We start from the raw sequence: 15936 nt of genomic DNA, 5'->3' as shown, positions 1-15936 counted from the left end.
CCAACTAACTACCTCTGCGCTTCATGACGGACGTCAATGCGCCAGCGATGCCGCTGGACGACGGCACTCATGGTGCGTTCCCCTGCCTATGAACGCGTAGCGCTGCGTCTCCACTAAGCGCCCATGCCGCTCTCGTCTCCATGCTCACTTTATCTGCTCCGTTATGGCCCATACTGCTCGCCCATGGCCCACGTCGCATGCGTATCAACCGCCTCCAGCGCCGCTGATCCATCTCGAGTTCCGCTACCGCCAAGTGGACACGGTACTGGCGCTGGCCTATGGCGGGGCCTGCTTCTTCTCCTTCTGGGCCTTCGCCATGCACGCGCAGTCGCCCACTCGCCAGGCCGCCACACTCGGCTTCTACCTGCTCATGGGGCTGGCCTCGCTCACCCGCGTGGTGTGGTTCGCCACGCCGTACGGAGAGCAGTCGGTGCTGGTGGAGCCCTCTAGGATCATGATGGGCGACGACGGCTGGGCCCAGTTCTTGCTGGCCGAAGCGGTGGAGCTGCTTGGCTCCTTCCTGCTCTACAGCGTCTTCGTGCTCATCGTCGTCTTCTGGGCAGACATGCTGCGCCGCCTCTTCACGCACGAGAGCGTGCGGTCCCATCCGCTGCGGCTCTTCTTCTTCGTGCTGGTCGCCATTGTCTCCATTGAGGCCTTGGGCTTTACGGTCTTTGCAGCCAAAAGAGAGGACTCGTACTGGCTCATGGTGTACGACGACGTCGTCATGTGTCTATTGTCCCTGGGGTCGCTGGCCGCGGTGCTGGTCTACTCGTTCAGGATGAAGACTGTGCTGCAGGCGTTCCTCGAAGTCAGCCAAATTGATACGACGGACCGGATCAAGGCAGTGAACTGGGCGACGTCTATCTGTGCCTTCTTTCTCGTTTCGAACAGCGTCTTCCTCGTGTACTCGATCGTGAGTCTCGCGCATTTCCACCAAGCTGGCGTGTACCTCGAGTCCAAGTGGTGGTGGCTTTTTGTAGCGTCCAAGCACCTCGTGGAGATTTTCGTGCTATACTTCCTTCTCTACACGCTGTGGGGGAAGAGCTCGGACGACGCAGAAAACTCGAAGGATGGATATGAGCCTATTCCGGACGGAAGCTACCTCGACGACGACGACCTCAACACGTCCGGCTCGTTGCCCAGCACACCGCGGCGTCATCGCTAGATTAACTAAGTTACAGGCGACGACAAGGAGAGTATTGGTCCACCCATGATTATAGCAGGACTGAACTCGAAGAAGGAAATACAAATTAGCTGGTAAACAGACAAAGACCGATCTTATTTTTCGCCTCCTAATGCACTTGCGATTCACTAGTTGTCAGTGAGATCATCGTTCAGGTTCACGCCGAGCTCCTTGGCAACCTGGAGCATGTCCTTATCGCCACGGCCGCTGATGTTAATGACCACAACCTGGTCGGCTGACAGTGTGGACGCGAGCTTCACACCGTAGTAAACCGCGTGAGAGCTTTCCAGCGCCGGAATGATTCCCTCTTGAAGAGAGATTAGCTGGAAGGCCTCAAGGGCCTCCTTGTCGGTCACGCTCACGTATTTGGCGCGACCCGAGTCTTTAAGGAAAGCGTGCTCGGGGCCCACGCCGGCGTAGTCCAGACCAGCGGACACCGAGTGGGTCTCCATGACCTGGCCCGCGGCATCCTGCATAATGTATGTCTTCGTGCCGTGAAGCACGCCAGGTCGCCCGCCCAGCAGCGTGGACGAGTGTCGGGGCGTGTCCACACCGTCGCCACCAGCTTCCACACCATAGATGGCCACATCGTTATCCTTCACGAACGGGTGGAACATGCCAATAGCGTTGCTGCCGCCGCCCACGCACGCAACGATGGCATCGGGCAGTCGGCCAATCTCCTCCTGCAGCTGTGCCTTAATCTCGCGGCCAATGATGGCCTGGAAGTCGCGCACAATGGTCGGGAACGGGTGCGGCCCAATGGCCGAGCCAATGATGTAATGCGTGTTGTCCACGTTCGTGACCCAGTCACGGATCGCCTCGTTCACGGCATCCTTGAGCGTCTGCGAGCCGCTCTTGACGGCCACCACCTTGGCGCCGAGCATCTTCATGCGGAACACGTTGAGCGACTGGCGCTGGGTGTCCACGTAGCCCATGTAGACCACGCAGTCCAGTCCCAGCAGCGCACAGGCCGTGGCCGTGGCCACTCCGTGCTGGCCGGCGCCTGTCTCGGCGATGATGCGGGTCTTGCCCAGGCGCTTGGCTAGCACGGCCTGGCCCAGAGCGTTGTTGATCTTGTGCGCCCCCGTGTGGGCTAAGTCCTCGCGCTTGAGCCAGATCTGCGCGCCCTTGGCGTGGGCCGTGAGGCGCTTGGCATGGTACAGCGGCGTGGGGCGGCCGATGTAGTCGCGGCCCAGGTGCTCCAACTCCTCGCGGAAGGACGCGTCCTGCGTGGCTCTGACGTACTCGTCGATGAGGTTGTGGTGCGCCTGGATGAGCGTCTCGGCCACGAAGCAGCCGCCGAACTCGCCAAAGTATGCGTTCAACTCGTCGGCCGACGTGTACACGGGTGGCGCGTTGGACACCTCCAGGTACTTCTTGTGGCTCGGGGCGGGACTGCTCATCGTGTGTGGCAGACTGCGAATTGGGGAATGGAGAGACGCGATGTCAAGCGGTGCGCTGACGTACACTGCCGATGGGTTTTTGACTTGGAGTTTGTATTGTAGACTGGTGCTACCGGAATGTGGCGTCAACATGCGCCACCGAATAGAGTAATGTTGATGCGCATCGACACTCGTTACGGCACCGAAGGGATGAAGCCATCTGCTGCAGAATCGGCTTGCGGAATCGCTTAACCGGTAAATTGGCTAGGTTTTCGGGATCAAGCACTTCACACAAGGCTGCATTGCGGCCGCAACTTCTGTTTGAGCACCTTCGGGCTCCTGTAGCACCTCGAAGGTGCACGATAAGGTTCTCAACGCGAGCCCAACGTAGCGACTACATGGCTACTAGGCGCCTCGTGGTAAAAACTAAGCCCGAGCAATACCTTATTACTCAACAACAAGCTACCAGAAGCTTATGCATCTCACCTTGCGCTCAAAATGCCAAACTGGGTTAGTTGCAAGTCGGTTGCAAGTTTGCAGCAGGGCACCCAAACACCACCGCCACACAAAATCTAATGGAGGGGCGGTTCGTTACACTTTGAAGAGATTTCTCGTCTCGACTGGTCGCACAGTCCTGGAAGCGCGGCGTGGAGCAGATAAGACCCATTGTCATCTGCCCAGACGTCACCTCGCCGCCATGATCAGCGCCCTGTTCCTCATCAGCCAGAAGGGCGAAGTGGTGCTCAACCGGTTCTACCGCGACGACGTGAGTCGACGTGCGGCCGACAGCTTCCGACTGCAGGTGATCGCGGCCAAAGAGACGGGCACTCTACCGCCCGTCAAGGTCATCGACGGGTGTTCGTTCCTATACACGCGCCACGAGAACTTGTACCTGGTGGCCGTCTCGCGCGTTAACATCAACGCCGCCCTGGTCTTCCAGTTCCTCTATCAGCTCAACGTCATCTTCAAGGAGTATTTCGGCAAAAAGTACAATGAGGAGACCATTCGGGACAACTTCACGCTCGTGTACGAGCTGCTGGACGAGACCATGGATCACGGGTACCCTCAAAACTGCTCCAGCGACGTGCTCAAGCTCTTCATCAACCTTGGTTCCTCGCTGGCTGTACGTCTCTTTCACCTTCTTTCAGGTCGTACTCTGAATTGATGGTTGCTTGTATTATTTCTCTGTAGACCCCTGAGAACCCTGGAGGTGCCCCTCCGTCGCAGTTGACGTCGCAAATTACGGGCGCCATCGACTGGCGTCGTGAGGGCATCCGATACAAGCGGAACGAAGTGTATCTGGACGTGTTCGAGAGCGTGAATCTGCTCATGTCTTCGACGGGCACGATCCTGCGTAACGAGGTTGCGGGCCAGGTGGTCATGAAGACGCTCCTTACGGGTATGCCCGAATGCAAGCTCGGACTCAACGACAAGCTCACGATGCAGAAGGGGGACGCCTCCGCAGCCAAAGTGGCCGGCCAAAAGCGCGGCTCGCGTGAGGTCGAGATTGACGACTGTACGTTCCACCGCTGTGTGCGCCTGGGCAAGTTCGACGCTGATCGTACCATCACTTTTATTCCGCCTGATGGAGAGTTCGAGCTCATGAAGTATCGCGTGACCGAGAATATTAACTTGCCCTTCAAGATTATGCCGGCTTACCAGGAGCAAGGCACCACTCGACTCTCCGTCACGCTTAAGTTGGCCTCACTCTTCAGCCCACGGTTGTTTGCTACCAACGTCGTGATCAAAATCCCGGTAGGTATCGCTATTTATTTTGCCATGTGTTTTTCTTGAGGCAACGACTGACTTGACTACGAATTCTGCAGACGCCCCCGAACACGGCTCGGGCTCGGATTAACGTACCTATTGGGAGGGCGAAGCACGAGCCTGAAAACCACGCAATCGTTTGGCGCATACGCAAATTCCAGGGTAAACTGGAGCGAATGCTGGACGCCGAGGTCGAGATGATGAAGGGTACGAAGGAAAAATTGTGGTCGCGCCCGCCGCTTCAGATCGAATTTCAGGTGCCCATGTTCACGTCGTCTGGACTACACGTGCGATTCCTCAAGGTCTTCGAAAAGAGCTCATACCCCACCACCAAGTGGGTGCGCTACGTCACGCGTGCGGGGCAGTACCAGCTTCGCATCTAAACAATCAGACTTCCAGGACCGTCATCGGTCAGTGCGATCCGCTTCAGTTTGCTCGCGAGGCTGTCCGTTTTCGCAATCAGCTAACGACGGCGGTCTGATTAATGCTACCCAAACAGCTTCAACATCCTACTAAGACCCACCAAGCTCGGCTTATAAATGAAGAATTGAAGACTGTTTTGCCTTGAAAGTGTCCAGCTCACAACAAGGTTGATGAAAACTAAACTACACATAAATGCATACGCTGCATGCCAATTTAGGCTGGCTCACCATCAATCGCATCCTTACAGACGAAGAGAACGGGACGATTGACCCTGAGCTCCAACATCGCCACCGACGCCCGCACCTCCGGACACGCCACCATGAGCACCGCCTGAAACGCCTCCGCCGACGCCGCCACCGACGCCGCCACCGACGCCCGCACCTCCGGACACGCCACCATGAGCACCGCCTGAAACGCCTCCGCCGACGCCGCCACCGACGCCCGCACCTCCGGACACGCCACCATGAGCACCGCCTGAAACGCCTCCGCCGACGCCGCCACCGACGCCGCCACCGACGCCGCCACCGACGCCCGCACCTCCGGACACGCCACCATGAGCACCGCCTGAAACGCCTCCGCCGACGCCGCCACCGACGCCGCCACCGACGCCCGCACCTCCGGACACGCCACCATGAGCACCGCCTGAAACGCCTCCGCCGACGCCGCCACCGACGCCGCCACCGACGCCCGCACCTCCGGACACGCCACCATGAGCACCGCCTGAAACGCCTCTGCCGACGCCGCCACCGACGCCGCCACCGACGCCCGCACCTCCGGACACGCCACCATGAGCACCGCCTGAAACGCCTCCGCCGACGCCGCCACCGACGCCGCCACCGACGCCCGCACCTCCGGACACGCCACCATGAGCACCGCCTGAAACGCCTCCGCCGACGCCGCCACCGACGCCCGCACCTCCGGACACGCCACCATGAGCACCGCCTGAAACGCCGCCACCGACGCCCGCACCTCCGGACACGCCACCATGAGCACCGCCTGAAACGCCTCCGCCGACGCCGCCACCGACGCCCGCACCTCCGGACACGCCACCATGAGCACCGCCTGAAACGCCTCCGCCGACGCCGCCACCGACGCCCGCACCTCCGGACACGCCACCATGAGCACCGCCTGAAACGCCGCCACCGACGCCGCCACCGACGCCCGCACCTCCGGACACGCCACCATGAGCACCGCCTGAAACGCCGCCACCGACGCCGCCACCGACGCCCGCACCTCCGGACACGCCACCATGAGCACCGCCTGAAACGCCTCCGCCGACGCCGCCACCGACGCCCGCACCTCCGGACACGCCACCATGAGCACCGCCTGAAACGCCTCCGCCGACGCCGCCACCGACGCCGCCACCGACGCCCGCACCTCCGGACACGCCACCATGAGCACCGCCTGAAACGCCTCCGCCGACGCCGCCACCGACGCCCGCACCTCCGCCAGCAATGCTACTGCTAGCTGATCCCTGGCCGTTGGCACCAGACACTCCACCGTTCGTCGAGTCGGATACGCCACCCGATGCTCCACCGTGAGCAGAGCCCTTGCCATTAACGTTACCAGAGTTGGCACTTACTTGACCGCCATCACCGCCGGTTGCACCACGTGAGCTGGAGGTCTTGTTGGTGTTTTCCCCCTTCTCTGCGTTTGCGGATCCAGTGTTAGATGAGGTGGTTGTTGGGCATGGAGTCGTGACTGGCACTGCGGCCGTAGGGGAGCCTGTCGTCGCAGCTGGAGTCGCAAGGGGGGTAAAAGTCGTCGGAGCTGGGGTCACAATGGGGGTACTGGTTGTCGGAGCTGGAGTCGCCTTTTCGATTGAAGTCGTGAACGAATCGTCATTGTTTTGCTGAGCCTGCTGTCTGAGCTGACCGGCTTCAGCGAGCGAGACCATGGCAGTTGCAATGATCGCGAGATGCGCGATAATCTTGGTGAGGTTCATCCTAGACAAAGAGACTGGGAACTGGACGAAGAAGACGTGGACTTGGCAAAGAAGTCGAGCGGGTGAACAACACTTGTAGCTGGGATGCTAGCGAGTGCAAAGCAAATTTGAAACTGAGCCTCCCCAATCGAAAGCTTTAGAGAGAAAGCCGTTGTTCATGAATTTCAAGCTCTTGGCCACTTCACCTGCGCCGCCACACGGTCACCTCCTTTACCGGAAGCTCGACCGAGCGCCAGGATTGATGACCAGGCGGCACGATTGTCCAGTGCCACATGCTGTTTTAAATAATACATGGAATCCATCAGTGCTGTCACAGCACTGCTGTGGACTATTAATACCTACATCGCCGATGTTGCTTATTATGCTGTCACTGTGTTGGGTTCTCACGTTTGGATGCATTCCAGCTTCTCAAAAAGACAGACACCTGATGGCCAAGAGGTGACTGGTAAAGTAGAGCTGGCCCAACATTGCCATTTCCTTCTCGCATGCTCTTCCTACAAGAATCCTTACTTGTACATGGCTATCCTTGGCACCAAGGCTCCCACCCAATGGAGTGGTCTCGGTGCGATCCGACTGCGGTGACCACCCCAGTACTAGTACAAGACCAGCTGGCATATTTGCTAGCTGGGATAAGACAAGAGACGGCTGAGGTTGGTCATCCCTTACCACGTGCATGCAGCATGACGATTGTTGTGGCTGAGAGTTATTCATATGGTTGAAGCCTTTTGGTAGACTCGGTGGAGGAAAGCAAGCACCCAAAGACGGCTCTATCAAAAGAATATCAATAAATACAATAAAAGGTAATAATCGCACGAGTTCGCCTCCTCGCTCTGTGGCATCCAGTGTGAGCTTTGCACAATGAGGTAAGATCCACTCGTCACATTGCGATGGACGCATGAACATTTGTAGATCAATGATATATTGTACCGGTACGCCTCGGCAACTAAGGACAATATGCTGTACGCGAAGCATGTAGCTTCGTGAAATCGCATTTATAAGCGGCGTAGACAAACAAAAGCATCATTACTCTTTTAGGGGAACACGACATTAACAATCTAGAGAAACAACCGCCATACTAAAACGAATTCCAAAGCCACTTCGTCTGTGCCCAATTAAAACCTGTATATGGATTCAAAACGGGAAAGGCAAGGTAACTAATCACCAAGACACTAATGCTAGATGATACTAGTTGCCCGAGGTGAAAAGTACTGGACACTGAAGTGCGCCCCAGAAATCAACCTAACGGCGAAGAGCACGCGACTGCGTGACCGACTGGGTGTCTGTCGTCGGGGCATTCGTTGGGTCCTCTTGCCCCACAACAGGTTCATCAGAGAAATGGCTACCCGACGACGAACCCCAATATTGGCTGCCTCCGCTGAGCGTACCAGACCCCGTGGTCGAGGACGGAGCGCTCTGCTGTTGGGTCACGCCGCCGTTCGATCCCGACGTCGAAGATACGCCCGAGGACGGAGCGCTCTGCTGTTGGGTCGCGCCGCCGTTCGACCCCGACGTCGAGGATACGCCCGAGGACGGAGCGCTCTGCAGGTACGGGATTCCACCCAAAGGCGGACTACCCGACGTGGAGGTCGACCCCGACGTCGAAGATACGCCCGAGGACGGAGCGCTCTGCAGGTACGGGATTCCACCCAAAGGCGGACTACCCGACGTGGAGGTCGACCCCGACGTCGAAGATATGCCCGAGGACGGAGAGCTCTGCTGTTGAGTCACGCCGCCGTTCGACCCCGACATCGAAGATATGCCCGAGGACGGAGCGCTCTGCTGTTGAGTCACGCCGCCGTTCGACCCCGACGTCGAAGATACGCCCGAGGACGGAGCGCTCTGCTGTTGGGTCGCGCCGCCGTTCGACCCCGACGTCGAGGATACGCCCGAGGACGGAGCGCTCTGCTGTTGGGTCACGCCGCCGTTCGACCCCGACGTCGAGGATACGCCCGAGGACGGAGCGCTCTGCTGTTGGGTCACGCCGCCGTTCGACCCCGACGTCGAAGATACGCCCGAGGACGGAGCGCTCTGCTGTTGGGTCGCGCCGCCGTTCGACCCCGACGTCGAGGATACGCCCGAGGACGGAGCGCTCTGCTGTTGGGTCGCACCACTGTTCGAGTGGCTGCTCTCGCTAGAGGACAGGTTGCTGCCCGATGTAGGTTGTGGGGTGATCGTCTCAGTCACGGGCGTCACGGTGGGAATGTCGCCGCCACCACCAAGCTGACGAGCAGGGTATCCGCGAATAGCGCCCGTAGTTTCAGTCGAGGCTTCGGCGAGGGAGCTCATAGCTACGGACACGACGGCCAGGTACGCAAAGATCTTGCTGATGTTCATCTTAACGCGAGGTAGAAGAGGCGGGAGGAACGATGCTCGAAGCAAAGTAAGTTGGGAAATGATTAAGTTCTCGGTGTCCCGAGAAGAATCACACTCCCACGGATTCGTTTCCTTATGAAAATCGTGCAGCTATCAAGCAACACGAGCATACGGTATATTTTATATGCACATCGTGGTGCGTATCCTGCGTGTAGATGGAAAACGCTGAATAGCTGGAAAGTCTTCTCGCTTCTTGTGGATGCCAGGCAGTTCGAATACAACCGAAGTCGTGGCGATACAATACGCCTATCGGCGAAACTCGCCTTTCCGCGATAGTGCGCTTGGAGACAATCAGCGCTTTTCCTGCTGCCACTCTACCGTGGCAACCACGAAGGCCAATATAGTATCATTGGGAAGCAAAGGAAAGCCGAGCGTTCCGAGCAATTCATACCCTCAATTGCGCGCGGCGACTGTAACCAGTTTTGGCTTGTCGTTATATTCATGTTAAGATTAAAAAAAATGCGGACGGCGGCCGATACTTTTTGGAGGCCAAGCTGCATGACAGCAACCGCATCTTCACGCACGGCATATCCCATGGCGACTCAGACGGGCAGACGATCAAGGCCATGGCAGTGCACGACGGCGATAAGATCATGGGCGACACTGTGGAGTGGGTCAAGCTCTCCAGCATCGACTGGACGCTCCCCAACAAGTTTTTTCTTCTTCTACTTTAGGTACCCGTCTCCAGAGATAATGCGGAGAGGCACCAGGACAGACTCCACCATGAACCATACCACAAGCTGCACACGTCACAGTCAAAGGGTAGCCTCGTATATGCGTACTCGAGCGAACCGTCATTCAATGGACCCGACAGGTTTTCCGTCACAACCTGGCATAGGAGGGCTCGGACAATAATCATTGTTAAAAGTTTGCTCGAGGAAGCCTTCCCAATCAATATTGTAACAATACCAATGAATGAACCGCACAACATCAGCTCGTACGGTGTCATAATTGTGCTGAAATTGTTCGAGCAAACCGACAGTCGATGCCAGTATTGATTTTAGTACTAATAGCAGCGGTAGTTTATTTCAGGATTAACAATCGACTGCTAGCAATTCCTGGTGTGTTGGCTGGGCTTGACCACGATCTTTCGTCACGTTCACGTGCGGAACGGTCGAAGGCTTCACGACGCTGTGGCTGAGATGCACGTCCGAGTAAAAGATGCGTCAATTCCCGCAATCAACTGTCCTCCCAGCCCAAAGCATTGTCTCTAGTAACTAACAAGTTGGGATGGTTCAATTTTATTTATTTTAGTTTATTTTTGCTGCATTCGTACATGTAATATATTACTTTACATTTATTTATTCGTTTTGTTTTCTCGTACACACTGAGCGAAAGTCTGTGTTTCCCCCGCAACAACCAGGTCGCAGCGCTTGGAAGCCCATACACACTGGAATGAATCATCCCGGATGATACAGGTATAATTCACCCGTTTCCGAAAGCTTCCGCATTGCTATTTTAATACACGTAACCTCCAGTCTTCCCGACCGCCGATGTAATTTGTAGCACAATCTGGTCAACAGACAGGATTGCGAATTCCTAGCCGCAGGTGGCCAAGTACATTACCAGGATTGCCTTGCTACTTGGTCGCATTACTTTAATCCAAAATTAAATAAACTGTGTGCGCCCTCAAGGCATCTACTCGCGGTGTGCATCGCCTGGTAGGGCTTAGAGTAGGTATCACAATGTGATCGAGGTGTGCAGCCCAGTAGAATAATAGGGGGGGGGGGTTGAGGAGAATAACGAATTGGAATGCGTTACGCCTGATTCAGCCAGAAATTGCGTCAAACGTCAGAGCCAGAGCTAGAAATCCTACGGACAATGAACTTCGTGATCGGCTACGGCACCAGTTCGAGACCCAACCACTTTTGTGGCTAAACGTGATTTTCAGTAAAGCATCGTTTTAGTTTTTCAGTGAGGTACATTGATGTCACTTAGCGACTTCCTATGCCCGTTCTATATGTAGTCATCACCAAACGTTAGTAAAGCATCAATACCCGTCCCTCATGTGAACTCTGCGGGTGTCTGAATTACCCTCGAGCCCAGGTATGAAGCCTGCGTCTAGCTGGGTCTTGCACGACGACGTTCAATTCTCTTTGATGGTCTGCGGCGTTGGTGCAGTGTAGGGATAGCCACCGTTGTTGGGACGGCCGTAGTAAATCGGACCATTCACGGGGGTGGGCGTCTCAGTCTCATTTTTACTGGGCTTCGTGGCGACTGGTGGAGGAGTAGTGTAGGGATAGCCACCGTTGTTGGGACGGCCGTAGTAAATCGGACCATTCACGGGGGTGGGCGTCTCAGTCTCATTTTTGCTGGGCTTCGTGGCGACTGGTGGAGGAGTAGTGTAGGGATAGCCACCGTTGTTGGGACGGCCGTAGTAAATCGGACCATTCACGGGGGTGGGCGTCTCAGTCTCATTTTTGCTGGGCTTCGTGGCGACTGGCGGAGGAGTAGTGTAGGGATAGCCACCGTTGTTGGGACGGCCATAGTAAATCGGACCATTCACAGGGGTGGGGGTTGCGCCGGGGGTTGCTGCGACGAAGACAACAGCTAGCTCCATGACGAGTAGCGGCGTGAGGAGCTTGATGGGGTTCATCTCGGAAAAAGACACAGCTCGCAAAGTAAATTGGGGAGTGAGGGCGACGGCCATTCCTGACTCACGAACAGCACAACAGAGCCGGACTGGGCTCTTGAAGATGTGCCCAGCCGCTAGGCTTGCGGCATAGTGCTTTTCAACCTCTTTGCCGCCTGGTATAGCTCCGCATCTCGGAGGGGCCCGTTTTACAATTCGGGCCTTCAATAGGGATAGGTCACTCTATCTTGGAGCAGTTGTGCAGTGTTGGTGGCGGGCTGAAGCTAGTATGCCACTCATTTATACCGTTCAAAAGCGGCAAAACGGAAGGTTGTCTCTATAACAGGGATGCAGATTGCGGCGGTATCACCTTTTTGTATGACCTTGGAAAAGGTTAGGGGTTGCGACAGGCAGAAGCCGAGGTAAATCGCATTTTTGATGCTTGTGCTTTCCTGCTACCTCGGACGACAAACTACGGCAATTTAAGCTGGGGATTTCTATTTACGATGATACCAGCCACATTTTGATTCGAAGGGAAATCAGGGCGTCGATTTCCCTGGGGCACTTTGAGTTTTCAGTTTCCAGGATTTGAGGCGGTTGTTTTTTGCGGTAGCAGCCATTGCATGCGTGATTGACTCAAGGAAATGATTGACTCCAGGAAATTTCCTGCGGAGGTGGCTTGTCTGAGGAGCACCGCAGCAGAGCGATGCACTAAAATTTTACTGGTGGAGAACTTAAGGCCTGTACTGCAGTTCCGCTGTTTCAATCCATTGGAAATCACCTTCCAGCGGACGAATTCCATCCTGCGGGTTGATCAATCTGCTGTCTGTGGTGCAGTACAAGAACTAGCACTCCGCTATCCGCAGAATTTCATCGTGAAATTTAGTAGTATTAACTAGAATTTGGTGTGTGCTTGTTCAAGAAGCTTGCTGCAGTATCCCTTTTTTTTTTTTTTACTAAACGTCTACACGATGATAAAAACTCAAGAAGACACCCAAAGGCAACCGATCGGGCAGTCACAGTACTGCAAACGCAACGGCGGATCGGCCAATCCGCCAAAATGAAAAAATCCGCTGGAATCATGCCGAGGCCCTTGCATCGATAGAAGCAATGCGCAGCACCCCGAGAACTTCATCATTCATATTCAATAGTTCACAACCAAGAGTAGGAGTACAGTACATGTATGTGTACGAAAGACCTTAGGTTGCAGTAGCCGCTGCGATCAAATTCAACGTGTGTTACTGCACGGTGACGGTGAGACTGTTCTAAAGAGGCCATCGCCGAATCGATCAAGCTTGACAAGCTGCTCTGTCGTCAAAGCGAAGCAGGCGTGTATTTACGAAACAGGGGTTACAGGCAAGGCCACAGGCTCTGTGACAGAGAGGCAAAAGCTACCATAGCCGCCTAGTGGCGAAGGCGGGATTGAGTGGCAGACTGCTGGGTGGTCGAGTCATCCGACTGGGTGGTGGTCGTGATGCCAGTCTTGCTCACTGGCGCGTTGGTCGTTGCAACTGGGGCTTCGGTTGTTGGGGCCTCAGTGGCAGGGGCCTCAGTAGCTGGCGCCTCCGTGACAGGTGCCTCAGTAGCGGGAGCCTCAGTAGCCGGAGCTTCCGTAGTAGGCGTACCAGCAGAGCCCTGGCCATTCGGCGTTTCGCCCGAGTCACCACCCGTAGTCGCAGGAGGGGTCTGGTCACCACCAGTAGAACCTTGAGTTGGTGTGCTTACGGTGCCAGTCCACTGGTTCGAGTCGTTATCACCACCAGGGCACGGAGTTTCTGCCGAGTTTCCACCCTGGTTACCCGAGTTGCCGCCGCCCTGGGTCCAGGTCTGACCGCCCTGGCCTCCCTGGTTAGTGTCATCGCTGGGACACGGAGTAGTGGCCGAGTCGCCTCCCTGGTTGCCCTGGCCCCACGACTGACCGCCCTGGTTACCCGAGTTGCCGCCGCCCTGGGTCCAGGTCTGACCGCCCTGGCCTCCCTGGTTAGTGTCATCGCTGGGACACGGAGTAGTGGCCGAGTCGCCGCCCTGGTTGCCCTGGCCCCACGACTGACCGCCCTGGTTAGCCGAGTTGCCGCCGCCCTGGGTCCAGGTCTGACCGCCCTGGCCGCCCTGGTTAGTGTCGTCGCTGGGACACGGAGTAGTGGCCGAGTCGCCTCCCTGGTTGCCCTGGCCCCACGACTGACCGCCCTGGTTAGCCGAGTTGCCGCCGCCCTGGGTCCAGGTCTGACCGCCCTGGCCTCCCTGGTTAGTGTCGTCGCTGGGACACGGAGTAGTGGCCGAGTCGCCTCCCTGGTTGCCCTGGCCCCACGACTGACCGCCCTGGTTACCCGAGTTGCCGCCGCCCTGGGTCCAGGTCTGACCGCCCTGGCCTCCCTGGTTAGTGTCGTCGCTGGGACACGGAGTAGTGGCCGAGTCGCCGCCCTGGTTGCCCTGGCCCCACGACTGACCGCCCTGGTTAGCCGAGTTGCCGCCGCCCTGGGTCCAGGTCTGACCGCCCTGGCCGCCCTGGTTAGTGTCGTCGCTGGGACACGGAGTAGTGGCCGAGTCGCCGCCCTGGTTGCCCTGGCCCCACGACTGACCGCCCTGGTTAGCCGAGTTGCCGCCGCCCTGGGTCCAGGTCTGTCCACCTTGGTTACCCGAGTTGCCGCCACCCTGGTTCCAGGTCTGTCCACCCTGGTTTCCGCTGACCGTAGACGTTTGACCCTGGTTTCCGTTGTTCGTCGATGTCTGGCCATTCTGGGTAGTCGTATCTGTGGACGTCTGACCGGTCTGGGTGGTCGAGGACTGCTGCGTCGCCGTATCGGCCGTCGTCGAAGTCGAGACACCGCCCCCGGCTCCAAGCTGACGAACAGCTTGCCCAGCCGCGGGGACGGAGGCATCGGCCAGGGTGCCCACGGTCAAGGACGCAACGGCCAGGTATGCAACCAACTTAGTGAGGTTCATCTTTGAAGTAGGAAGGAGGTAGGGGTGAAGAGGTAGCAGCGGTGAGTGCTGGGGTGTGGAGAACGATGCTTGTCCGAAGCAAAGTAAATTGAAAAGTGAGTGACTGTGGACGCAAACTACTCTCGGACAGCACGACAAAGGGCCTTGTTCGAGCAGCAAGATGCGGAGTATCCACAGCTCCGTCTAGAGGCACACGAGGGTGAACACCCAACAGACCGATTTGTCGTGCTCCCATCCGGTGATCGCCCGCTGAGCTTCAGAAAAGAGACAAACCTCATAGTCGAGCATAGCGTAATGGCGATGCCTCCACATGGCGCGATAGCTCCTGCACCGAGAGAGCATGAAGACGAGACTTTGATTCGAAGACCTCGTGGCTTGAGCAGCTTAGCGTCCAAGGTGACTTCCCGAGGCTTGTAGCGCCTTTCCCGAGATACAAGTCCGCGATAGTCACCTGGATACATGCGTGGCATGCAGTGTCGGTCGGAGCCGGATTCGCATGTCCATCAGCTGGCGAGTTCGAAAGGCGCGTACTATGGCTATGATTTTTGTGGTACGCACAGAACGTGCTTATCGTCTCCGGTCGCGATATCACACGTACACCGCGCACACGTATCATACTTAGGTTCGTTGTGCGTCCAGCTCCGCGCTGTCCGGTGCATCAAAACTTCAAGGTCTCGTCGCTGTTCGCACTTGATGGTAATCAATCAACGTGCGCCGAGGTTAGAGCAACAGTCCGAATGCACGATAGAACTCGAAGGCCTGTCAAGATTGCAAGTTGCAACGTGAGGATCACACGTACCAATTCAAAGCTGCGAGGTTGGAGATTCGCTACACCTAGATGATTTCCTACATGTACTCGATGGAGAAGATAGCTACAGCACCATCAATTCCCAATTTAGTATCTCGCCTCGTAGAGTAAGTATCTCTACCGTTTATACATAGGTATACTTCAAAGTATCATATTGGCGCCTTTACGCTACGCTCAAGGATCAAAAGCATCGGCTAATCGTGGCGAAGCTTTCAGGCAGCGCTTGTGTGTATTGCGTCGTTGACTCTACTCTACACAGAAAAGTCGACCACGTGATTGCAGTTCTTTCGAGCAAGATCTAAGCTGAGAGCGGGCAGCAAGCTCCATGGCACTGCCTCTGGCTGATGTTGAAGTTAAAAAATTAAGACTGCTTAGATAGACCGTTTGATAGAAGAAGAAATAACAAGATAAGACGAATTTCGATGCAAACGTGCAATTTAGGTACGGCTGCAGTAGTGAAATCTACAAAACCACAGGCCATGATATGCAAATCGCCGCTCCGCGTTGGCAGCTAACCCTCCTTTTCCGATGAGAAAA

The 15936-nt window shown here is 56.5% G+C and overlaps 7 protein-coding genes across 7 annotated transcripts; 2 read left to right on the top strand and 5 right to left on the bottom strand.

Annotated features, from left to right (window-relative positions):
- Window positions 1-23: 23 nt before the first annotated feature.
- Window positions 24-1168, top strand: KRP23_9234 (uncharacterized protein; the record flags this gene model as incomplete). The annotated part of the gene is made up of 2 exons (XM_067894766.1): window positions 24-72; window positions 219-1168. The coding sequence occupies 2 exons, from the start codon at window positions 24-26 to the stop codon at window positions 1166-1168; spliced, it is 999 nt and encodes a 332-aa protein (XP_067742411.1).
- A 146-nt stretch (window positions 1169-1314) lies between these two features.
- Window positions 1315-2589, bottom strand: KRP23_9233 (Tryptophan synthase beta chain; the record flags this gene model as incomplete). Its single annotated transcript, XM_067894765.1, has 1 exon — window positions 1315-2589. The coding sequence occupies one exon, from the start codon at window positions 2587-2589 to the stop codon at window positions 1315-1317; it is 1275 nt and encodes a 424-aa protein (XP_067742410.1).
- A 676-nt stretch (window positions 2590-3265) lies between these two features.
- Window positions 3266-4718, top strand: KRP23_9232 (AP-2 complex subunit mu; the record flags this gene model as incomplete). Its single annotated transcript, XM_067894764.1, has 3 exons — window positions 3266-3691; window positions 3760-4323; window positions 4395-4718. The coding sequence occupies 3 exons, from the start codon at window positions 3266-3268 to the stop codon at window positions 4716-4718; spliced, it is 1314 nt and encodes a 437-aa protein (XP_067742409.1).
- Window positions 4719-4971: 253 nt separating this feature from the next.
- Window positions 4972-6315, bottom strand: KRP23_9231 (uncharacterized protein; the record flags this gene model as incomplete). Its single annotated transcript, XM_067894763.1, has 1 exon — window positions 4972-6315. The coding sequence occupies one exon, from the start codon at window positions 6313-6315 to the stop codon at window positions 4972-4974; it is 1344 nt and encodes a 447-aa protein (XP_067742408.1).
- A 1627-nt stretch (window positions 6316-7942) lies between these two features.
- Window positions 7943-9037, bottom strand: KRP23_9230 (uncharacterized protein; the record flags this gene model as incomplete). The annotated part of the gene is made up of 1 exon (XM_067894762.1): window positions 7943-9037. The coding sequence occupies one exon, from the start codon at window positions 9035-9037 to the stop codon at window positions 7943-7945; it is 1095 nt and encodes a 364-aa protein (XP_067742407.1).
- Window positions 9038-11162: 2125 nt separating this feature from the next.
- On the bottom strand, window positions 11163-11672 carry KRP23_9229 (uncharacterized protein; the record flags this gene model as incomplete). The annotated part of the gene is made up of 1 exon (XM_067894759.1): window positions 11163-11672. One exon carries the CDS (start codon window positions 11670-11672, stop codon window positions 11163-11165), a length of 510 nt encoding a protein of 169 aa, XP_067742406.1.
- Window positions 11673-13052: 1380 nt separating this feature from the next.
- Window positions 13053-14591, bottom strand: KRP23_9228 (uncharacterized protein; the record flags this gene model as incomplete). The annotated part of the gene is made up of 1 exon (XM_067894758.1): window positions 13053-14591. The coding sequence occupies one exon, from the start codon at window positions 14589-14591 to the stop codon at window positions 13053-13055; it is 1539 nt and encodes a 512-aa protein (XP_067742405.1).
- Window positions 14592-15936: the final 1345 nt, after the last annotated feature.

The sequence above is a fragment of the Phytophthora ramorum genome (genome assembly GCF_020800215.1).
Source record: "Phytophthora ramorum isolate Pr-102 chromosome Unknown Phyram_PR-102_s0008, whole genome shotgun sequence".
Classification (NCBI taxonomy): domain Eukaryota; phylum Oomycota; class Peronosporomycetes; order Peronosporales; family Peronosporaceae; genus Phytophthora; species Phytophthora ramorum.
This window is presented reverse-complemented; position numbering and strand designations above follow the sequence as displayed.